This window comes from Mus musculus, chromosome X (genome assembly GCF_000001635.26).
Source record: "Mus musculus strain C57BL/6J chromosome X, GRCm38.p6 C57BL/6J".
In the NCBI taxonomy this organism is placed as follows: domain Eukaryota; kingdom Metazoa; phylum Chordata; class Mammalia; order Rodentia; family Muridae; genus Mus; species Mus musculus.
The window spans coordinates 98,621,485-98,644,812 of record NC_000086.7 but is presented as its reverse complement, the minus strand read 5'-3'; the positions used below and the strand labels follow the sequence as shown (position 1 = coordinate 98,644,812).

At 37.7% G+C, this 23,328-nt stretch overlaps 1 protein-coding gene across 6 annotated transcripts in view; it reads left to right on the top strand.

The window, feature by feature from the left end:
- Ophn1 (oligophrenin 1) overlaps positions 1–23,328 on the top strand; it is a 336,803-nt gene that overhangs the window by 246,270 nt on the left and 67,205 nt on the right. For all 6 annotated transcript variants that reach the window (NM_001313754.1, NM_001313755.1, NM_052976.4 and 3 more), the window contains 3 exons: positions 3,004–3,062; positions 3,800–3,905; positions 17,740–17,899. In NM_001313754.1, the coding sequence (NP_001300683.1) occupies positions 3,004–3,062; positions 3,800–3,905; positions 17,740–17,899 (325 nt within the window). The remainder of the gene's footprint in view (positions 1–3,003; positions 3,063–3,799; positions 3,906–17,739; positions 17,900–23,328) is intronic.

Sequence of the window (23,328 nt, the reverse complement as noted above, 5' to 3'; positions counted from 1 at the left end):
GGTTGCTAAATAAAAGAGGAGTTTTTCTAAGAATGTATATAAGATGTTTTTTGTTTGTTTGTTTGACTTTGAGTCAGGGACTATGTAGCCCAGGCTAGACTGGAAATTGATATAACCATCCCGGCTCAGCCTTCTGAATGCTAGAATTATAGTCATGTGCCATCAGCTTAAGATATAGAAAACATACTTTATGAAGATTAAGATTTGTTACTGAAAAAATACAGTTTTAAAACTATCATAGCTCTGAAATAGAAGATGGCTATACTGTGCTGTCATGTTTTAATCCATATAAATGGAATTATAGAAGAAAATACAATGTTGGAGATAAATGAACTAACAGCAGTAAGAAAAATATTAACTCACTAGCAAAATTTGGGGATATAGTGCTAATAAAATTAATGTCCTTTGTATTTGCATAAGTATATGCTATTTATAATATATTTGAATATGTATATATGTGTTTTATATATTTAAAGTACCATATACATGTACATATACATATACATATACATTCTATTAATTTTTTGCAGTAGTGTCTCACTTTGTAGCCTGGCCTGAAACCTCCTATGTAGACCAGGCTGGCCTCCAACTCACAGAGATCCACTTGCCTCTGCCTCTGGGAAGCTGGAGGTAAAGGTGTGTGCTAGCACACATGGCTTCTCCTTCAGTTTTTTCCATTAACATTCTTTATGCCCTACAGTATTTGAAACCCAAGTGTTTTCAATTTTAATGATCATTTAGCATTAAGATAGGTATTTAAACTCTCATTATTCCAAACAGCTGGGTCATGCATGACATTACTGTTGAGTGACCTTCCAGTATAACATCATCTTGGTGTAGTTCTAGCTTCATATAAATGGGAATGCTCTTTTCAGAAACTTGTCTACTCTATCTTCAAAAGAAAGGAAAGGAAATGCTGTTTGAGGGCTTACTGTGTGCTAGGCAGTGTGCTAGTTGCTTCTATTGACACTTTCATTGATATTTTTTATCTCAATAGTTGTGTGCCACAGGCAGTGCAATACTCTCTTTTACAGATTGGGAAACTGAGGTTCCTGCTTCCCCAACAAAGTGTGTTTGTGGTTATAGGTGGTAATTTTTTAAACTTAAATTTATGCTTTAAGACGTGGCTTGTCCTGGGGTGTCTTCCTCCATCCCTGTTTTCAATGGCCTGTCTTTGGATTACATTGATAGTTTAATAAAGAGAGAGCAATCTTATATGAATGTTCTCCAAAGACTTGGGATAATGAGAGTAGGTGGTGACTAAGTGGTGTACTGTCCATATCCTCCTTGAAAGGAGTTAGTATTTTCAAAGATGTGTTTCAAAGACTTTTCTCAAATTTAAACCCTTTCTAGCTCAAGTCTGATCAGCAGAAGGGGGAGGTTAAACCTAAAACTATGACAGTGCAACACATTTAGTAAGAGTTGAGCATTGCTGAGGCTGTAACATACACTAGCCTGCCACCGCTATTGATTTATTTAAATATAGTTTTTAAGGAAGGAGAATTTACTTTGGCTCATGGCAGGGACGTGGCAGTAAGAACATGAGGTCCCATTGTATCTGTAGTCAAGATACAAAGCTTATTTATTGTTATTTTTGTTTATATAAAGATCCAGATCAGGGAAAAATGGTATGAAGAGTCTGTGCATGGAGTTCTCCCATCGGTTGTGTATGACCATGAGGGAGAAAGTAATCTGGTTTGGACTAACAGACAGAGTAGGAATCAGTCTGCAAGAAAGTGAATGTGCTAGACCCTAGAGACATCTGGATTAGCCATGGAAAAAGAATGTTTATTAAGAAATTAGACATAGGGACCTTTTTGGGCCTTTCAGTGGAAGGAATGGAAATCATAATTGTGCTGGTACTTAGGTCCACAAGAAAAGATGCCCCGCTGATTCAGGAGAGATAGCAGACTGTCAGGAAAAGAGCAACACAAAGTTTTATGACATCTCTGTTTTGTACAGTGGTTGATACCACTAAAATAGAATCAAACCAATGGACAAAATATAAAGATGAGTGTATTCTATATAAAATTATTCATTTTCCTTTTCGAGAAAGGGAAAGAGCTGAGTCATAAGTTAACATGCTTATTTACAAAAGTCAATGTGGCTGCTGTCTGTAGAAAAATAAAAGCACTGTCATGAAAATGCCATTTAAATATGACATGTACAGTATGAAAATTGCATAGTATCTGTAGATATTTAAGTTTTCCAGCCCTCTAGTGTTGTAAAAAGAGAAAGGAACCATGATAAGTTCCCAGAGAAAAAGGCCCAGAAATGCCAAAGTGGTTGAGAAAAAAAAACAAAATCAAGTGATTCAGCAGACTCCAAGAGGTAAGTCTCAGAGAGGCTTGTTAACAACCACAAATACCGCAACAAGGTCACATAAAGAATGACAGTTGCCTTTGTGTGGTAAGAACAGTTTCCTTGGAGCAGTTTGGGTGAGTCAGGTTCTAATGGATTAAGAGAGTAAACCATGGGATTCCAGGACTAAGAAGTAGAAATGTTAAAGTACACTACTTTCTATAGAAACCTGGCTGGAAATGTGTACAACATCTTATCAAATGCTCTTGCTTAAGCTTCTGCTTTTATGGTTAGTGATTTCACAGGTTTTTGCTCCATCTCATAACTCATCACGTAGTTTCAATCTCACTCTACTTCATAGAATCAGTGGAAGGATCAAATAGAACAGGTACGAAAGTGCCTGGGAAATTCTTCAGCTCTCTCAGCTTGTAAGCACATGCTCATGTCTAGAGTGGGTCTATTTGAGAATTGACCGGACTAACTTTTCATTTCCTTTCCTGTCACTTTGTGGAGCTAATTGGAGACCTTTGCTAGGGGCCTCGGCCTATATTTTTGCAGACCTTCTGTTAAACTTGGATTCCACTGGTAAAGCTTTCATGAAATGTATGTCATCAGGTTAAGTTGTGGGGCCTTACTTCTCCTAGAACTGAGTCCAAGGTTACTCCTTACTCCAAAAAAAGTGATGATCTGCATCCATTTCAGGAATCTCTCAGAACCTGTCATGACTTATAAGCTCCATAAAGAACTCGTCTCTGCTGCCAGTAAGTATTTGAGTTACTAGATCAATTGTGTTGTCCTGGTTTCTTAGTAACTTCATAGCAGTAAGCTAGAAAAACTGCTTTGAGGGGAAAATTCCCAAGTCGACTTAGATTTTGCACACTGCCAAGTGAGACTATTTCTGCTTGCTAGCTTTCAGAGGTAGATAATTTTTATAACCAATGTTAGGGGCATGGTTGTAAGAGAACTGGTTAACTTGAGACATGTGGTGCCTGCTGCTGGGCTCCTCAAGTGATTGACTTTGGAAGGCAGCAGCCTTAGTATCTCACACATAGTGGTAGGTGCTGAAATGTTTCTTACTAGAGGCTCTGCTTGGATCTTTAGAGAAAACCTGCTGTGACTGCAGTTCTGCCTGCCTCTGAGACTGTCTTGTCTACTCTCACTTTCTAATTTCTTCATTTCTCTAGACCTGTATTTTGTTTCTTTTGCTCTTTAATCTCTCCTTGCCATGTTTGGATTTGTTTCTATTTTTTTTCTCATTTATTCTGTCTGTGCCTATTTATTTACCTGGTTCCTCTCATCATCCTTTTTACTCTCTCTCTCTTTCTCTCTTTCCTTCTCTTCCCTGTTCTTCCTTTTATCTTTCCTTTCTCCCACCCTTCTCCCTTCCCTGTGTTCAGGGGTGTGTGTGTGTGTGTGTGTGTGTGTGTGTAGACATGTGAGAGTTACCTTAATTTAGTCACCTTGTAGCTAAACCATCTCTCTTTGTTCTCTCTGCCAGAATCTGACAACCTGGATTACCGTCTGGGGGCTATTCACTCCCTAGTATATAAGCTACCAGAAAAGAACCGGGAGATGCTGGAACTTCTAATCAAACACTTGGTAAAGTAAGTAGCTGCTGGGTTTTCAGAGTCTCTGTTGAAGGTGCAACACACATCATATGATTAAAGAGAAACTGCCTTTAACCCATTGAGCACTATCCTTCAACTTTTTCTTGGGCCATTTGAATATTCTCTGAGCAAGGTCAATTTTGCCTTTACCCATTTATGAAAACTGGAGTCAAGAGGCCCCAGTACTGTCTTAGATGAAAGGCAGCATTAGAGTAAGTATGCTGTGCACCAGGACAAGACATGGACTTTATTGTTAGAGAAGTCTAGTTTTGTATTCCACTTCTATAACTTACTTAGCTGTCTAATAGCAAGCTGGACTCTGAGCATCTGTGTTCATCTCTATGATGACAATACTGATGACTATGAAGTAGGAGTATCATAGATTCAAACAAATATAGAAAAAGCATATGACATATAGTAAGCTCTGAAGACATGCAAAGTTTTGCAAGGCACAGTGTGTGTGTGTGTCTGTAATCCTAGCATTTAGAAATATAGTGTAGAATTTTGAGGACAGACTGTAATGCTATGTAGTGAGACTTTGACAAAATAAAGAAGAAAAGGAAGTAAAGTAGGAGAGAGAAGAGGGGAAGAAGAAAGAAAAAGAAGGGATAGAGAAAAAGGAATGGACTGGTAGAGGAAGGGAAGTAGGGAAGGAGAGAGAAATGGATAAAAGGAGAGATGCTAGGATTCTAGTCAACCTAGTCTGGTGTGGTAGACAGCAGTAGACATAGAAGGGTACATATGCTCTGTGGTGGTTTGAATATGCTTGGCCCAGGGAGTGGCACTATTAGATATGGCCTTGTTGGAAGAAATATGCCACTATGGGGGTGGGCTTTGAGACCCTCCCGATAGCTGCCGGAAAAGAGTCTGCTCCTGGTTTCCTTTAAATGTAGATGTAGAATTCTTGGCTCCTCCAGCACCATGCCTGCCTGGATGTTGCCATGCTTCTCGCCTTGATGATAATGGACAGAACCTCTGAATCTGTAAGCCATCCCCAATTAAATGTTGTCCCAACATTGGTGATGGTGTCTTTTCACACCATTGAAACTCTAAGACAGAAGTTGGTACCAGGGACTAAGGTATTGCTATGATAGGCTTGACCATACTTTTGTTTTGAAGAATGTGGATTTGGGGACTTTGGATTTTGAAAGTGGTAGAATGCTTTAAGTGGGGCTTAATGGGTCATCCTAGTAAGAATATGGAAGACTTTGTTGTTGAAGGTGATTTGAACTATGGAAACCTGGTTATAGAAGTTTCAGAAGAGAAGAATTTTAGTATGTGGTGGAAAGACTGTTAGTGTGATATTTTTGGTGAAGAATGTGGCTGCTTTTTGCTCTTTTCTGTAGAGTCTGCCTGAGGCTAAGGTGAAGAGTCAAATTAATTGCCAATCTAGACTGTGCTGTGGTTTAGTTTCATGAAGAGCATTTTGATGAAGTGTAGCAAGCTTAATATGTCCAGACAAAGCTTAACAGATATTTATAACAGGACTGTCCGTAGTTATTCAAAGCTGTAAATAAACCAGTCACCCATCACCATATAAATGCATAGAGAAAATACTGCATACTATAAGGAGTCACTGGTATTGGATGTAGTGTTCCTTTATGGTATAATGAAAATTTCTGGAATTAGACATTGGTGACAGTTACATTACTCTATGAATATACTAAAAGCCATTGAACAATACCCTTTCAAATGGGGAACCTTACAGGAATTATACCTCAACAAAGTTATGAAAATAATGAAAATGGCTATACATGGGGACAGGTATTAATGCTATGAAGGGTTAAGGACAAGAATTAGATTCCTTTAAGTCACCTCCAATATAGTTTTTATTTCAAATCAATACTAATTTGTACAAATCCCAAAATAAAATTAAAACAAAGCAAATATTAGGAACCCTAAAACAGTATTCTGAATAAACAGATGAATGTTTATCAACTTGATAATAGAAGCACACACAGCTATTTCAACAAAGGTGTCAGCACATGCCTCTGATTCATCCTTAATGAAACAGCCTTGAAAAACAAGAAGAACCACAAAGACATTTTAAGTATCATCCAATAGGTTTATTAGTAATCATAATCTAAAATACATACATATTTTATAAGGAAGGAACAACTATGTGTGCATACATATTTACATGTGTTTATACACTAGTTTAACATAAACTAAGATTCATGATGTAGCTGTCTCCTCAGAGGCTCTGCCAGAGCCTGACAAATACAGAAGTATGGATACTCTCAGCCAATCATTGGACTGAGCATGGGACCCCCAATGGAGGAGTTAGAGAAAGGACAGAAGGAGTTGAAGGGGTTTGCAACTCCATAGGAGCAACAACAATATCAACCAACCAGACACCCCAGAGTTCCCAGGGACTAAACCACCAACCAAAGAGTACACCTGAAGGAACCCATGGCTCCAGCCACATAATGTAGCAGAGGATGGCCTCATCTGGTGTCAGTGGGAGGGAAGGTCCTTGGTCCTGTGTAGGGGAATACCAGGGCAGGGAGCCAGGGAGGCAGGGGTGGGTGGGTGGGTGGGGGAACACCCTCACAGAAATAGGGAGAGGGGGGATGGGATAGGGGCTTTCCAGAGGGGAAACCGGGAATGGGGATAACATTTGAAATGTAAATAAATAAAATATCCCATGGGAAAAAAAAAAGAAATGAGGAGAGGAGTATTACAATATTTATGTTAAAGGGGAACATCTTTCCCTTTTATTTTGAATTCACAATTCAAAGTAAAACGAAACTATCTTCTCCAACCTTGAAACAATTATTCTTTTAAAAAGGGGGGAGTACACCTAGTGCCCAGTTTTTTGTTTCTAAATAGTATTCCCTTTTCAAGGGGGAATGGAATGGCTTAGAAAAGTGGTCATTCCGGATCTGGGGTTGAAAAACACAGAGATTCTTGGATAAATTATAGCACAATGAAAGGAATTTGCATGATGGTGATGATTCTAATGACATTTGGGGAACTTGAACAACAATATTAGCTAATAACACATTGAAGAAGCAGGAACTTATGTGTGGGAGTTGGTAAAGAAAGAAAAAGCCCTTCATTTAGAAGAACAGCAGCTAATGAATGTGGGAATGACAGCAAATCATTAGTTTGCAGTGGCACTATCTTTTTTTTAAGTACTGATCAGTGAGTGACAAGAGGTCATTTCAATGTATTGTCTCAGTCTACTAATTATAAATGGACAGTTTGCATCTTTACAATGTGGCTCTGTGATAGATACTGCCTTAAATCATTAATCAATGTTACCATAACCAAGAATGATGCAAGTTGCCACTACATGTGTCCGAATTTGAGAGAGCGTGAAGTATAAAGCATAAAGTATAAAATGTGTAACAAGTTCAAACTAAGAAACAAAAGGTTACAAATATAGAGAATGTGTGACATACTATAAGACTATTGACTTTGACTTATCTAAAAAAAAAAATGTCCGTGTCATGGGAAAAAGAGGTAGGGATCCTATGAAACAAATGCAGTGCATGGACTTTTTAAACTCCATATGAAAAACTTAGTTTAAAAGACTTTGTTTTCTTTGACATTTGAGAACAATTGAGTATTGTGTGCATGGTAAATTATTGCAAATTTTCTTATACATGAAAATTTTGTTATGGTCTACTAGGAAATTTTGCTTTGTCTTTGAGTATGAATGCTGGAAATTTAGGGATTAATCAATCTACTTCCAGAGACTTTAGAAAAAAAATATCTAGAAAAAGCAAACGTGGCAAAATATTGATTTCTTAAGCTCCATTCAGTGTAGGGTGATGAAATGTCCATGTTACTTGTCTTAGTCTTTCATCACTGTGGCACAATACTTGAACAAAAGGACCTATGGGAAAAATATTTCTTTTGGCCTATCACTTGATCTTAGTAGAGTGAGAGGGGATGCCTATGGCAAAACAACACACCTTATATCATAGTGATAAGGATTAAGAAAGGGAAAGAGGCAGAGAGTGGGGGAGAGAAGGAAGGAAGAGAGGGAGGGAGGGAGGGAGGGAGGGAGGGAGGGAGAGAGAGGGGGGGGGAGGGAGAGAGAGAGAGAGAGAGAGAGAGAGAGAGAGAGATTGGACAGAATGTGAATACAAATATGCCAGTTTAGTGGGCTTTGTCCATTTTCCCCTTTACTTCACATGTGTCCTAAGCCTATGGGATGTTGTTAGTACTTAGTTAATACTCCATGGAAATAGCCTGACAGAAACACTTAGAGGTGATCTTTACAATTCTAGGTGTTTCTCATTCCAACAGTTTCTACTCTAGAGTAATCATCACAGTAACTATATCCAAAAATTTTACATGTTTTAAAACCTTTATAACTATATATTTAGGCAATGTAGATAAAAAGGGTTAGTACTGTTTAGAAAACTTACATGGGGAAAAGAAAATTCACACACTTTTAAAATGCACATAATTACCCTTGCCAATTGTTGCTTAATAGTGTATATGATGATTATATATGTACCTTTGTAATATAGTCTTGCTTCTTGTCTATTTTCTAGGTTAATAACAGGCAAAAATAAATAGACCTCTGCCAGTTTGAGGTTCTCAGTTAGCTAGTTCTTTGTGTGTGTGTGCCTGTAATTTTCATTAATTAGAAATAGGAGATCAATAATGGTTTCCTCTCCAACAATCTCACCATTAGTGGAAAACTGCAATGGAAGAAAATGTCATGCCTGATTCTACCATTCATACGTGTGTTTATCAGTAAGCAGACACAAAGGGAGTTGTACAGCCTGTTCTGTAAACTCAATGAAGTCCCATTTTCTTTGTACTTTCAGATGCTTTGACAACATCTTTTGTGAAAGTTTTACTCAAGGCAAATAAGAAAATGCAGTAGTATAATTGGAATCAGTCAACAAAATCCCATGATCTAATAGGGGAGATGTAAGACTTCCACAGTCCTAGGCCTGTACTGCCATTTGGATGGTACAGGGCTATTAGGTTAGTGGACTCTTATTTTTGTAATAATACCCCTTTTCAGAAGCAGTACTATAGAAATTAGAAAGCGCAGAAAAGCAAATGAAAATTACCTTACATTATTCTCCCACTCTATAATCATCACTGATAATCTAACACATATTATTCTAAATCTTTTGTGCTGATGTGTTTATAGATAAACATATCTGTATTTGTTAATAATATGGGATTATAGTCTTCTTCAGCTTCCCTCCCTACTTTTTGGAGATAGTCTCAGGTATTATTGGTAGGCATGAATGTAACTGAGGCAGGCTAGGGACTCTTGGTCCTCTTGCTCTGTCCCTTGAGTTCTGGGATTAAAGTTCTGCACTACCATGCCTGGCCTTTTCTACTTACCATCTTTACAGTTTTTGCCTTTCTAGACTATATTAACATGTTCCTAGTTGACATTAAAAACTGCCCTTTAAAAGTGTTTGTCTAAGTATATTAGATATATTATCACATAGCCTACCTACCTTTTATGCCCTTTTAATCTCTTTAAAGGCTGAACAGATTCAAGTTAACTGATTTGTAGCTAGAGCAAATAGTAGATGATTAGTATGTACCTTCATTTACATCACATCTTGAGATTCATAGTTTTACTTTATTCGCTTTACTGATCTTCACATTATCCAGTACTATAGCCTTCTATCTGCTCATAGAGGGCTGTGTGACTGTGTAATTCACAGTCAATAGCTATATCTTGTACACTCCTAGCTCATGAGAAATAATTTTTACTGCTTGTCATGCTAATTAATTAGCAAAGCTTTCATTGTTGACTGGAGATAGTGTTGGCAAAATTTTTTCTTGTTAGTCTTTTAAATACAACTAGTCATTCCTAGAGCATGAATGTATAGATTCCTGATTATAATAATCATAAATATATGAGAATACCCATGCAAACTAAAGAAAACCTATGAAAAATTTTCTCATTGGTTCTGAGGGCACTTTTCTTTTTCAAGTTGTTATCTGCATTCTGGAAGCATCTTAGAATCAGCAGTTTATTAAGATTACCATTAGTTTTAATGTAATTATCATATTCTTTGTATGCATCAACCTGCTGATAGCTGCTCTATTTGCATAGTGACACTGATACAGTTAAGTTATATTCATTTTCAGTTTGTTTTGTATTTAAAGTTTTAAAATGGTATATGATGATTTGACAAGGAAATTGTTTTTCTTTCTTATTGCTACAATACATAATAGTTTGGTTTTAATTGTGGCATTGAAGAAGTTTAGGACATTGTACTATGTTGAAGTTTGTCTTGTAAATTACAGATAAAATGCTACTTATGGAGAAAGAAGCTGTCTACCCTTAAAAGAGGGCACCGTTTGCAGGGAGAAGGACTAGTTATTTTGGGAACTGACTATGTCTGTTATGGCTTTTCCTTTTGAATAAATTTGTATAATGCAAGACCTCTTCTAGTGTATGTATACAAAAATTAAATGAAGGAAAGACCACAAGGAACTCTGTCTCTCCATCACCCAGATTCAGCTATTAAGAACATTTTATTTTATCTATATCCCCAGTTTCCCCCTTTCTGTTGTATAATTTTTGAAATAAATCCATGACACTCTATTTATTTCATTTGTAAGTATTTTAGCTTCATCTTTATCTTTAAATGATGAGAACTCTTCTAAGTACATGCATAATTAAATTGTAATAGCTGAAAGGAAATTAATTATAATATTCTATATTCAAATTTATAGTGCTTACAAGTATGTTGTTTCTTTTTGTTCATGGATTTTTAAAATATTTTTATTAGGTATTTTCCTCAGTTACATTTCCAATGCTATCCCAAAAGTCCTCCATACCCTCCCCCCCACTCCCCTACCCACTCACTCCCACTTTTTGGCCCTGGCGTTCCCCTGTACTGGGGCATATAACGTTTGCAAGTCCAATGGGCCTCTCTTTCCTGTGATGGCCGACTAGGCCATCTTTTGATACATATGCAGCTAGAGTCAAGAGCTCTGGGGTACTGGTTAGTTCTTAATGGTGTTCCACCTATAGGGTTGCAGTTCCCTTTAGCTCCTTGGGTAATTTCTCTAGCTCCTCCATTGGGAGCCGTGTGACCCATCCAATAGCTGACTGTGAGCATCCACTTCTGTGTTTGCTAGGCCCCGGCATAGTCTCACAAGAGAGAGCTATATCTGGGTCCTTTCAGCAAAATCTTGCTAGTGTATGCAATGGTGTTAGCATTTGGAAGCTGATTATGGGATGGATCCCCAGATATGGCAGTCTCTAGATGGTCCATCCTTTCGTCACAGCTCCAAACTTATGTCTCTGTAACTCCTTCCATGGGTGTTTTGTTCCCAATTCTAAGAAAGGGCAAAGTGTCCACACTTTGGTCTTTGTTCTTCTTGAGTTTCATGCGTTTAGCAAATTGTATCCTATATCTTGGGTATCCTAAGTTTCTGGGCTAATATCCTGAGTGAGGTAACCCAATCACAAAGGAACTCACACAATATGTACTCACTGATAAGTATGTTGTTTCTTTCGTTACATGAGCGTCCAGTTTGAAAGTATACATAGCAATCTGATGAAATGTTTTTCAAGCATCTAACTTCTTGCAGATTTTGGCTGGATAGTACATATATATGAGGCTTTGTTAACTATATGGGTAGTCTGTGTCACATCTACACAGTTTTATAATTATAGCTTTGAAGTAGACATAGATAGTATTTAAATGAATAGAAAAGGTGTGTTCAAGTAAAACTTTATGAAAAAGAGATGGTACTGTGATTTGGTTTTACTGCTTGATCTATAGTATTGTTTCTCAAATTTTATTGTATATTAGACTCACCTGTAATGTTATAAAGCACACAGAGGCCCTGGCTCTGCCAGGTATCTTAACAATTTTATATATATATATATATATATATACATACATACATACACATACACACACGTACATACATATACATATATATATATATTTGTAGAGTCAATATGTACATTTGCCTACAACTTTCCTTTTTCTTGTGATTTGTTAAAGAGTTATTCATCTTATAAAGTTTCTTGTAATTAAGAGTTGAGTATAGAGGCTTGCTTTGCTCTGATTCCAGTTGCTACCCCTACCTCATATGTGTCTGTTTAGAATGAGGAGAATTTACCTAATTGATGGTTTAGAAGACACATAATGTGTAGCTCTCTCTTTCCCATTGTTTTTGAGAGCAGATTTTCTTAGATTCATTTCCTGGCAGACTAAAATACACTTTCGATCACCTAATAACTTTTCACCTTACACATGACAGAACAGATTCTTAGGGATGGGGAAAGATAGGCACAAAGCCACATAGTACATTAGTAATAGAACAAGGGATATGATTGGAAGTAGCCTCCTTATTTGAGAGTCAAAGTACATTGAGTTCTTCAAATCGCTGAACCCTAAAGCTGAATGATACCGACAAGTCACATAAATAGCTTCTAGTTCTTTTGCCAGGTATCTTTGCAAACCAGAGGTCTCACTTAACTGAATAGCCTGAGGATGATATTCAGAGTACAAGTATGTTTTATTTATCTTAGACTATTTTGGGTAAAAAAAAAAAAGATTTAGCTCCCAAATTTTAATTTTTCAGTAACTCACATTAATTCCTTGATTTCAGGAAATGAGACAATTTGACTTTGAACATACCAGGTCTTGTATGCTGGAGTTGAGTAGTGGTTTGTTTATTCTTTTCTTTTCTTCCTTCCTTTTCTTTGTCTTTCTTTCTACTTTTTATTATTAATTTATTATTTTATTTATTTAAATCCCAAATGTTCCCCTGAGTCTTCCCATCATCTCCCTCCCCTTCACCTCTGAGAAGGTGCCTGCCCCCAATCCACCACCCTGGGACATCAAGTCTCTACAGGATTAGGTGCATCCTCTCCTATGGAGGCCAGAAAAAGAATCCCTCTTGAAGTGGAACAATTTGCTGACTTGCCAGACTCCAGTACTCTCTATTTGTTTTTCCCTCCTTTGAGGAGTTCATACAATGCATTTTGATCAGCCACCCAACTCTTCCCAGATCCACCTCTCCTTCCCTACACGCTCAAATTTGTGATTTTTTTTTTAACCTCAAGGCTAATTTGTGCTGCTCAAATATTTGTGGACCTATGGCCTTTCACTGAAGTATGGCCAACTTATTACTCTTTTAAAAACTGATCCTTCATTTCCCAACAACTGACAATTGCCAACAGATTCTCTTTGAGGGGTGAGGTTCTATGCCAAGCTCCCTTATCCATTTTGGGATTTGGTATATCCTGGGCTTGGACATGCCTTGTGATTGATGTCACAACCATTGTAAGTTCATATTTGCAGCTGCCCTGTCATGTAAGGAGGATACTTTCTCCTTCAAGTTACCTATCACCTCTAACTCTTACACTTTTTCCATTCCCTCATCTGTAGTGATTAGAGTTGATGAAGGTCATTTCATATAGCAAGAACTATCATTGAATGCTACCATGGTGGTTTTGACAATGTGTGCTTGTTTAAAGAGGTCAGCCACTACTTCTAGGGCAATATATTTCATTTACATCACTTTGCTCCTCCAGTCATCTCAACTTCTTTCTTCAAATCTAAACCATTGAAGAGGGTTGCTGTTTTCTACATTGCAGAGTACCACCACCTCCTCCAAATACTCATTCTTTTCTTCTGAAATTTTTATTAATTAAATTAGTTCTTTGACATTTTATATGTGTTTGTAGTACATTCTAATTATGCTCTCCATGCCCTCTTTTGCCTTCTTTCTTAGGCCTGTCATCTCCCCATCCCCTCCATATCCTGGTCCCAGATTAATGACTTTTGGAGTTGTTTCATGGACCACGTAGTTAACCAGGGCCATATGTGTAATCATTAGACTGGGACTATCCTTTGAAGCTTGTGGGGTCACTAGTGGGTGCATAAGTAATGATATGAGTATGATTATCCTCTCCCCAAATATATCAGTAGCAAATAGTTCATCAGTGATAAATAGGCCCCCCTGAGACCTCTTCCCTTTTGTCTGACAGAGACAAGGTCATGCTTGTGCAGACTCCTAGCAGACATCCCCAGTTGTTATGAGTTTGTGGTTGCAATAGTTGTTTCTTGCCCAGAAGATAGCATTTCACAACCCCCTTTTCTTGTCTTCTGTCTTACAGTCTTTCCACTCCCTCTTCCTCAATAGTCTGTGAACCTTAGAGGGGATGATATTGATATTTTGTTTAGGGATCAGCCCTTAACTGTTACTAATTTGCAGCAGCTCTTGTGGTCATAGATTTCTATATTCACCCCTATTCCCTAGAAAGAGAGAGAGGCTTCTCTAATTAAGGCTGAGAGTAGTATTTGTCTATGGATATAAACATATTTAGAATTCAGTGTGATGCTATGTCAGTTTAGCTAAACATTAATTCTGATGCTGAAGTTATAGCCATTTGTTCTAGTCCTTGCAAATAAAACAAAACATGATGCAGTGAGATTAGTGAGACACAAAATATACACATCTTAAGGAACCTCTGTATTTTGTGCTTTTGCACATAAATTGTACCTCCCAGTGTATGTATTATCATTTTTCAAACCACTTTTTTCATATATCATTTTGATCATCATTCATTACTTCTCCATTTAAAGTCTTGTTACATTTTGCAGGCTGGCTCCAAACTTTTGTGCTCAAATGATTCTCTTACCCCAACCTCCCCAGTAGCTAGGACTACAGACCTAGGGTACTGTGATCAGCTCTCCTCTTTCATTTTAGCTAATGGGTGATAGTTAATGCAGAGAGTCACAACTAGTCAAAATGCAGAGAATACATGCCTATAGAGTGCTCACTTACGTCTACATTGCTACCTCCTCCTCAAGATGCAGGGAGAGATGATAAGAAAGATGATAAGGGTGGGAGAAGAACAGAGCAAGAGAATGATGAAACATGGCAGAGCTGTTGCACTTAGGAACTCACATCAGCCATGGCTGCCTGCTCATGATCAAACTAACCAACATTCTAGCATGGAAGGACATGGATGGAGAAGGGGTTCATTAGTGACCCCTCTACTTTGGTACTATGGAAATTTGATGGTTTCTATGGGAGGGAGAAATGGTTTTCTTTAAGGTTGTGGCTCTGGGTAGGACTACCCACTCCAGTAGATGGCCCCACACCCTAAAAGTAGATGAATAACACAAATTGGAATCAAATAGGTTGTTAAACAAGAAAAGGGGCATGAAGTTGTATGGGTGCAGAGAATTTGGAGCAATCAGTGGAGTGTAATTTTAATCAACATACACTGTATGAAAGTCTTAAAGAATAAAAATATTTTACCTGAAATGAAAGAAAAAATGTGTGCATTAAAAATGGTTACACATGGACAAATATATGGGGCTTTGGTGTAGCTCAATGATAGAGACCTTGACTAATGAGTGAGGCTCTAGTGTCCATCCCTTATACCACAGTGTATATAGTAAGAGGAGAGATGACATTTGCAAAGAAAGCCCCCCCCCCCCGGTTTCATTAGAAGGCCATGAAAGGCAAGCATCCTAAATGGGATAGCAGGAAGTTCCTTCGGAGCAAGTAGAAGTAAGCCCAGTTTAAAAGCCTCTCATAGAAGCTTCTGTTTTCCAAGTGGAGCTACAGAAGCAGCAGTAAGATGCAGTGGAAAAATGGTTACACTTGAATACCAACAAATACGGGTTTGAATCTCCTGCCTTTCCAAATCTGAACCCTTGGTGCTTCAGCCCAGGGCCTCAGAATAAAATACCCTTCTTTTGGCAATTATGAACATTCAGTGAACTGCTCTGGTACTGAAGAAACTTCATGTCCAGGTTTCTTGCCTACTAGGTGGTGGTTTAAACATTGGAGATCACTTGGTAGCAACATGGGCATTCTTTTCTATTTTAATAACTAAACAAATTCTGTCACTAAAGAATAAAGGTTAATTGCAGAGGCATTTAATCTGTTGAAAAGGACTGATCAGCAGCCAGAAATATCAAAGGCCTGAATGCTGGCAGCTCATTACCATCTGAATGGCACCCGGCCTTTGTTAAAAGCATAAGAGTTTTTATTATAAAGATTGGTCTAAGAATTCTGTCCCCCTTAATTACCCACTTAGTGTCAAGAACTTGCCTGTCACTGGGTCAGTCTCTCAGGGCCTTTGGCTTGGGTGAGTTGGGGTATTCGTAGTTTGAGTGGGCAGCTAGCCCACTCCTTATTCTAACCTCTACACCTGCACAGCCAAACTGGCCAAAGGGCTGCATGCCTTTCACTTGCCTGCCTCTAGTAGTTTAAAAGAGCTTTGGTGGAGTTCAGTTCCTATAAAAATAATTAATTTGTAACTGTTGTGTGCCAGGAACACAGTTGGAAGTTGTTTACCACCTAGTAGAAGAAGCAGATAATTAAACTGAAAGTTGCAATGTAGTAGTCTCCTTGCCAGTAGTATCAGTTAAGTTGAAGACCGTACCAAGCACTCACATACATACAAGTGACACAAAATGGACTCAGCAGGTTGTATTGATAAATATATGCATATGTTTATATGTAACAAGAAAAATCAAAGAGAAAAGGAGATAAATTTAAGAGGGAGTAAGCAGGGAATGGGAAGAAATTGAAGAGGGGAATGGTGTGATTGTGTTTTATCCGTTTTTTTAAAGAAATGGAAACTTGAAAAGAGTTTTTTAAGAAAGCAGGAGAAAGAGAGACCAAGAATCCTTTGTTTTCTTCCCACCCAGAAGCAAGGTTGTCTTCCAGGATGCTGCCTTTTCGTTCTCAAATCATTTTTCTTCATATTCAGGAAACAAGGCCATAACAAAGATAAGGACTGTTTGCTGTGTCCACCTGTACGGGGGTAGATATCTGACACCTTAAGTAAATCTCCAAGAACAATTAGACATAGATATGGGATTGGAAACATTCAAGGGAAAGGGGTAACTGTGGCATAGCCTGAAGAAGCTAATCTAAGAAGTTTAGTGTAACCCTTGTCAAAACTAGCAATGCATATAGTGATGGATCTTAGAAAGGTCAGAGCGTTGGGTAGTACCATGCTGGAGAAATTTCCCACCACTTATTTTCTACTACTCTAAAGTAGATATAATTTACACAAGTTGGAAAACTGAAGCTCAGAGAAGTTGGAATTAAAACTCCCTGTTGTACAGCTTGTGAGTGGCATGGTCGGGATCCAAACTGAAGTCAGCTGTATGACTTGGGCTATACATAGCTATTAGAAATAGGAGGTGAATTGCAGGAGGCTTGAACTGCCTTCTTTAAAGACCTGTTGCCTTCTGCTCTAAGGAATCAGGAGGCAGTGATGAGACTTCAAGCAGAGTGAGTGGAGATCTAACAACCAGATTGCAGGACCTACTTCCTCCCTTGCTCAGCAATTGTGATTCCAGGAAAATATTTTTCCATGTTGTTTTATAAGATGAAGAAGACGATCAAGTGGTGATCAACCATAGGGTCCTTTTTGTCTCTTTGTGGTTTCTGCTTCTTAAACTGTGGGACTAAAATGGCCAGATTCCTCCCTAGAATGACTGGTAGGCCCTTTTGTCACTGCTGTTCTTTATGGTAGAAAAGCCCTCTACCTCTGGGTACACTTATCTCCTTTGCTGTTCCTTAGACCTGCAGTTCCCCTTGCCTTGAATGAACCCGGGCCTTTCTCCTGCCTCCCCACACTCTTTACTACCTCCAAGTCTGTCTCCAAACTCCTTCACGATTGTTAGCCCAGTTCCCAATCTCTCACTTTGGCTCCTACTCATAGACAATGTGTTACTTGCTAGTTATTCCTGTTTTCTTATCTTTTCCATATGTACTGTAGATCTCTCCTTTCCTACCTTTGGGTGTCTCTTATTTCCATTAGCACCTAGCATAGTCCCGGTTAGTAGAAAAATGAATCGTTTTCATTGTTTTCTTTTTCTTCTGGCAGTGTGTGTGAGCACAGCAAAGAGAATCTTATGACACCTTCCAATATGGGGGTGATCTTTGGGCCCACCCTGATGAGAGCTCAAGAGGACACTGTGGCTGCTATGATGAACATCAAATTCCAGAACATTGTGGTAGAAATCCTGATTGAACACTTTGGCAAGGTAACCATTCCCTATCTTTACTATTTACCTCTGTCCTGTGTATCTTTTAGCTATGTTTTTCTATCTGCCTGCTTCCATCCCTCCTTTTCTATCTCTATTCTTTCTGTTCTTTAGGTTTTTAAAGCAAAATATTCTATAAAAGCCTTGGCTCTCCTGGCACTTAGTGTGTCATGAAGATCAGCCTAGTATTAGTGATCCTTTTGACTTCGCCTGTAGACTGTTGGGATCACGGACACAATGTTGTACATCTTATTATTTATTTCAATTTGACAGGGAAAAGAAAACCCTCTGTAGCACACTCTCAATTTTTTTGAAGATCTATAGATTAAAACTAGGGCTTTGTATATGCTAAGCAAATGCTTCACCATTGACCTATCCTCCACCCCTCTTTTCAATTTTTAATTTGAGACAGAGTCTTACCAAGATATCCAGATCACCCATGAACTTACTCTGTAGCCCAGGCAGGCCTTGAAATTATGATTCTCCCAAGTACTTGGTATTACAGGCCTGCACTACTAAACTTGGCCACAGTGATTGCTGTTTAACATTTACTCAAACACTTAGCATTTCATCTGTTAATAGATTCATTGTTTAATAAGAACCCTGTTTGGATTGTGGAGGCTGATACAGTCTGAGCCTATCCACAAATCAAGTCCAAGTTTGGTCACTTGTTAGTTATATTAGGCATAATATAAGCTCAGGTGCTGAGATGCTACACCTAAATATACCATGGCAACAATAGAAGAAAAGTTTATTTCTTGGTTGTAAAATAATCTAGCTAAGGTGACTTGATATACTCAGGCTTCATTGTTCTTTCTTAGTGCTCTGAGAAGCCTAATATCCTGATTTTCCACAATGGTCATTCATCATCTACATCCTAGTTGTTGAAAAGAATGAAAGACAGAGTTTATTGCACTTACCTTCCAGGTTAAGATCTGGGAGTTAGATGAAATTTTTATTACATTTCATTGTGTAAAATTTAATCTCACAATCATATTCACTGACAAAGGCAAGAAAGTAGTTATTCCCTCCCCTCCCCTCCCTTTAGTTTTTTCTTTCACATATTCATTAATTATGATTGTTGTTGTTTGTTTGTTTATTTTAAGTCACAGATCAAATAGGTTCTTCCCACATTAAGGGATAGATCTTCCCTATGTCCACTTCAACTCACATGTAACCCCTTCTGATAACACCTTCCCTCTCACTCTCAATAATGTCTTTAGAGGTTCCTTAATCCAATCTGTCTGATGCTTAAAATTTGTCACCAGAGATTCTAAAGTTGAACAAAAAGAGACATAGGGAAAATAAGTTCCTCAAGCAGATAACCTATCATGATCAAAGGCCCAAGACCTGATAATGTGTTATTGGAACATGAAGTAGAAACAGGAGCAGTGGTGGTAGACATGAATCAGGCCTGGTAAACAATTGATTGCCTAGTTGCTAAGTTTGGAATGTGTGGAATTTTTATCCTGCCACTACGAGGAAAACATTTTTTTTATGAATACAGAAGTGCAAAAGAGTCAGTCTTCTATAGGCTATAGTTTGCAGAACAACTCTCACACATGGTGGGGAAGCAAGGGAGGGAAGGGTCAGTGCTATTATTTGAGAAGAAGAAATTATAATCTGATTTAGGGCAGTGGGAAGAAGAGGAGAAAGACAAAAGCATTAAGACTTAGTGATTAGAGGTAGATGTGGGGGAGGGCCTTCCAAAGCCTAGATTCCTTATTTGCCTGACCAAGTGAATGCAGCCACTTTATTATAAGGAATATAAAGTGGGAACATTTGGGCAAGATGAAGGAAAGTTCAGTCTGGGGTTAAAATTGATACTTCTAAAGGTATACATAGAACTTAGCTATGTGAATATAAAGCAGGGGTCAGTGAACTTGTTTTTACACCATATAGTAAACATTTTAGGCTTTGGAGGCTATAGAACTTTGTCACAACTGGCCAGTGCTGACTATAGACTGTATGGAAGCAGGTGTGGCCGTGTTATGCTAAATGCTTATAAAATAGGCAATTAGGCCCATAGCCTGTAATTAATTCAACCCTGGCTTAATGACTACATGCCATTTATTGATAAATAAACTTATTTATACAGCATGATCATCTATTACCTATTGTTGTATCTATTGATCTTTTATCTATCTGTCTGTCTGTCTGTCTGCCTGACTGACTGTCTGTCTGTCTGTCTATCTATCTATCTATCTATCTATCTATCTATCTATCTATCTATCCATCCATCCATCCATCCATCCATCCATCCATCCATCCATCCGTCTGTCTATACACCCTTCTGGTTTTGTTTAGACATAGGAAATAGGAAACTCTGTATAGAGGAAGATGGGTTCAAAAAGATAACAAAGGAAGTAGTAGGACTTAGAATCCACTGGGAAGACTTTGGCCTTTCTGACTTTTACAAAAACTAGATTTTTCAGCAGGGGAATGACATAATTTTACTTATTTTTCTTAGGACTATTCTGGTTGATGTGGGAAAAATAGCTATAGTGGATGGAATTATAAGTAAGGAGACTAGTTAGAGGCTAAAGCATTTTATTCTTTAAATTTTATTTATTTATGTATTTATTTACTTGTACACTACATCTTGTGTACAACTAAATAAGTACATAAATACATACACAAATAGACATGATTTTCCCCTCCTCAAACTTTTCCCAGATCATCCCCACATCTAAATCAACCCATTTCATGTTTTTTCTTTCTTCTCTCTTTCAAAACAAGAACAAAAGACAAAAATGAATTCAAATCAAACAAGAAACCAGTGATACAACTGGTAAACCAAAACAAAAATCTATAAAAGCCTACAAAGAATGTACTTCACTTTGTGTTTGGCTAACTTGCCTGCCCTGGAATGTGGCTCATATACCCAGTGACACTCCATTGGAGAAAGCTAATTTTTCCTTTTCCAGAAGGTATCAATTGCAAATAGCTTCTTGGATATGGATGAGGCTTTCTGTCCACATCTCAGTGCCACGATTTAGTCCAAAGTCTCTTATTCTCTGTACACTGTCCAGTTGTGGCTCTCTGAGTTAACTCCCATTTACTGCTTCTCTGATGTAGGTTGAATGAGGCACTAATCTGTGGGTATAATGATCTCACTGGGGCCATTTTATTGCTATATTCCTTTAGCACAGAAAAAATGCTAGTAGTTTTTTTCTTAAACCCATAACTTATCTATGTAGTCTTAGGTATTTGGCTTTTAATAGGGTTATCATCTCATGGAGTGAACCTTATATCCACTCAAAACTTGGCTGGTTATTTCCACTCAAAACAAATGAAAAATTTGAATATAAGCCTAACAATGCATTTGTTGGAGTTATATGCTAAAACTACAGAATGATGACAAGAGAATTCACAGAAAATATAGGTATACTAAGAAGCACACTGTGTTCAATGAGTAGAATAAGCAACATAGTAATGATATCATTTCTTTCCAAAATGATCTGTATGTTTAAGACAATGACAAGTTCAACAGAATATTTCTGTAGGTAATGACAGGCTTATACTAGGTATAGGAATATAAAAGGAACTATAAAAGCTAATACAATTTTGAAAAAGAACAAATTGAGATTCATTGTTAATATTAATGGTTATGATATTCAAAACCTAAGACAATATACACTGAGCAGATGGACAGACACAGACCAGTTGAACCAAATAAAGAATGTGTAAACAGTCCTACAAAGTTTGGATAAATTATTTTTCACAAAGATAGAAAAGTGGCTGGGGATGTAGGTCAGTGGTAGAGCACTTGTCTTCCATATCTCAGGCCCCAAGTTTTAAATCTCCCAAGTACTGCAAAAAGATTATTAAAGAGAGAGAATATTCTTTTTAATACATTCTGTGGGAAATTGCATATACATTGCTAATAAAAGTGAACTTCATTTTTCAAAGCATGTGCAAAGTCAACTCAAAATAGATTGAGTAAAAAGAAGCAAAATTAACAGCAAAATATGGAGTATTCAGTTGCAGATGAAGTTTTGGAAGAGGTTTTCAGTGTGCTGCCCAAAATACACCTCAGAAAGAAAAATAAATCAATGGATTGGATTTTTATCAATATTGATAACAAGTTGGAAAGGATCCATACCTAGAATATAAAGGACTCTCAAAGCCAACCACAAAGAATCAGACATTCTAATTATTTAACTGGGTAAAAGTAATAAACTCTATCTACAGATGGCAAGGAAGAGATTAAAAGTTGTTCAGGAAAACTAACCATTAGGGAAATACAAATAAGACCCAAATGAGATATTATTACATACTTAACAGACTAGCTAAATAAAAAATAGGGACAATCTAAAATGGCAATGAGGGTACACAGAAACTCAAACCTGTCATACATTTCAAATGGGACTATCATGTAAGACAGCCTCTCTGAAAAATGGATACACAGTTTCTTAATTAAAACAAAATGAATGAAGCAAGGACTCTCTGTGCAACCCAGATTTTACTTTCCTGAGTTTTTGTCAAAGAGAAACAAAAGCTGTTTATATGAAACCTCTGCAGGGATTTTAATTTATCCACCACATTTCTACTATATATCAGGCATTATTGGAAACTTTCCACCTAAGTTCATATTTGGAGGATTGAAGGTGTAGTCAAGTGACTTGTACAGGGTCACAAAATGAGAACGCTTGGGAACTCAGATTTAACATGAACTCAAATGTATACTAGGCTAGTTCAGAGTCTTTGCTGAGTGCTTGAAAATGAGTACTTGCATTAAGTGGTGGGGGATAGTCATTAGAGATTAAAAACCCAAGGCTATAGTTGAGAGTAGACTTACTTGCCAAAGGACCATCCACACAGTGAAGCTTTGTGTTAGAAGATACCTGGTCATTTGAAGGATAGATGTCCCCGATAGTTTCAGAAATTTGAACATTTGGTCCCTAGTTGATGGCACCATTTGGGGGGAAAGCTCTTGAAACTTTAGAAGGTGGAGCCTTGCTGAAAGAAGGTCAGTTTGGAAAGTTAAAAGCTTTGTCCTGCTCACCTCTTTTGTAATTTGCTCTGCTCCCTCTGTTTCCTGCTAGTGGATAGGAATATGGTCTTGCTGCTTCCTGGTCCTGCTATCATTCCTGGTGCCATGTGTCCTCACCATTGTGGACTCTTCTTCTGGGACCACGGGCCTGAATGATCTCTTTCTTCTTCAAGTTGCTTTAGTCATGGCATTTTATCTCAGCAACAAAAATCACCAATTCAGTATCCAGATTTTGACGTTTGGTGATCAAATGATGAAGAGTTGAACTCCAGGCAAAAGGGAGCCATGGAAGTGCTTCAGTGCGTCCTAACTACGACACTTCAAATGTTTCTATTCATTTGTGAGTGCATAGAAGAATGATGATATGTTTATTATTTTATCAGTTAAAACTCCCACAATTCTATAACATTTATCTTTATAAATTTTAAAGACA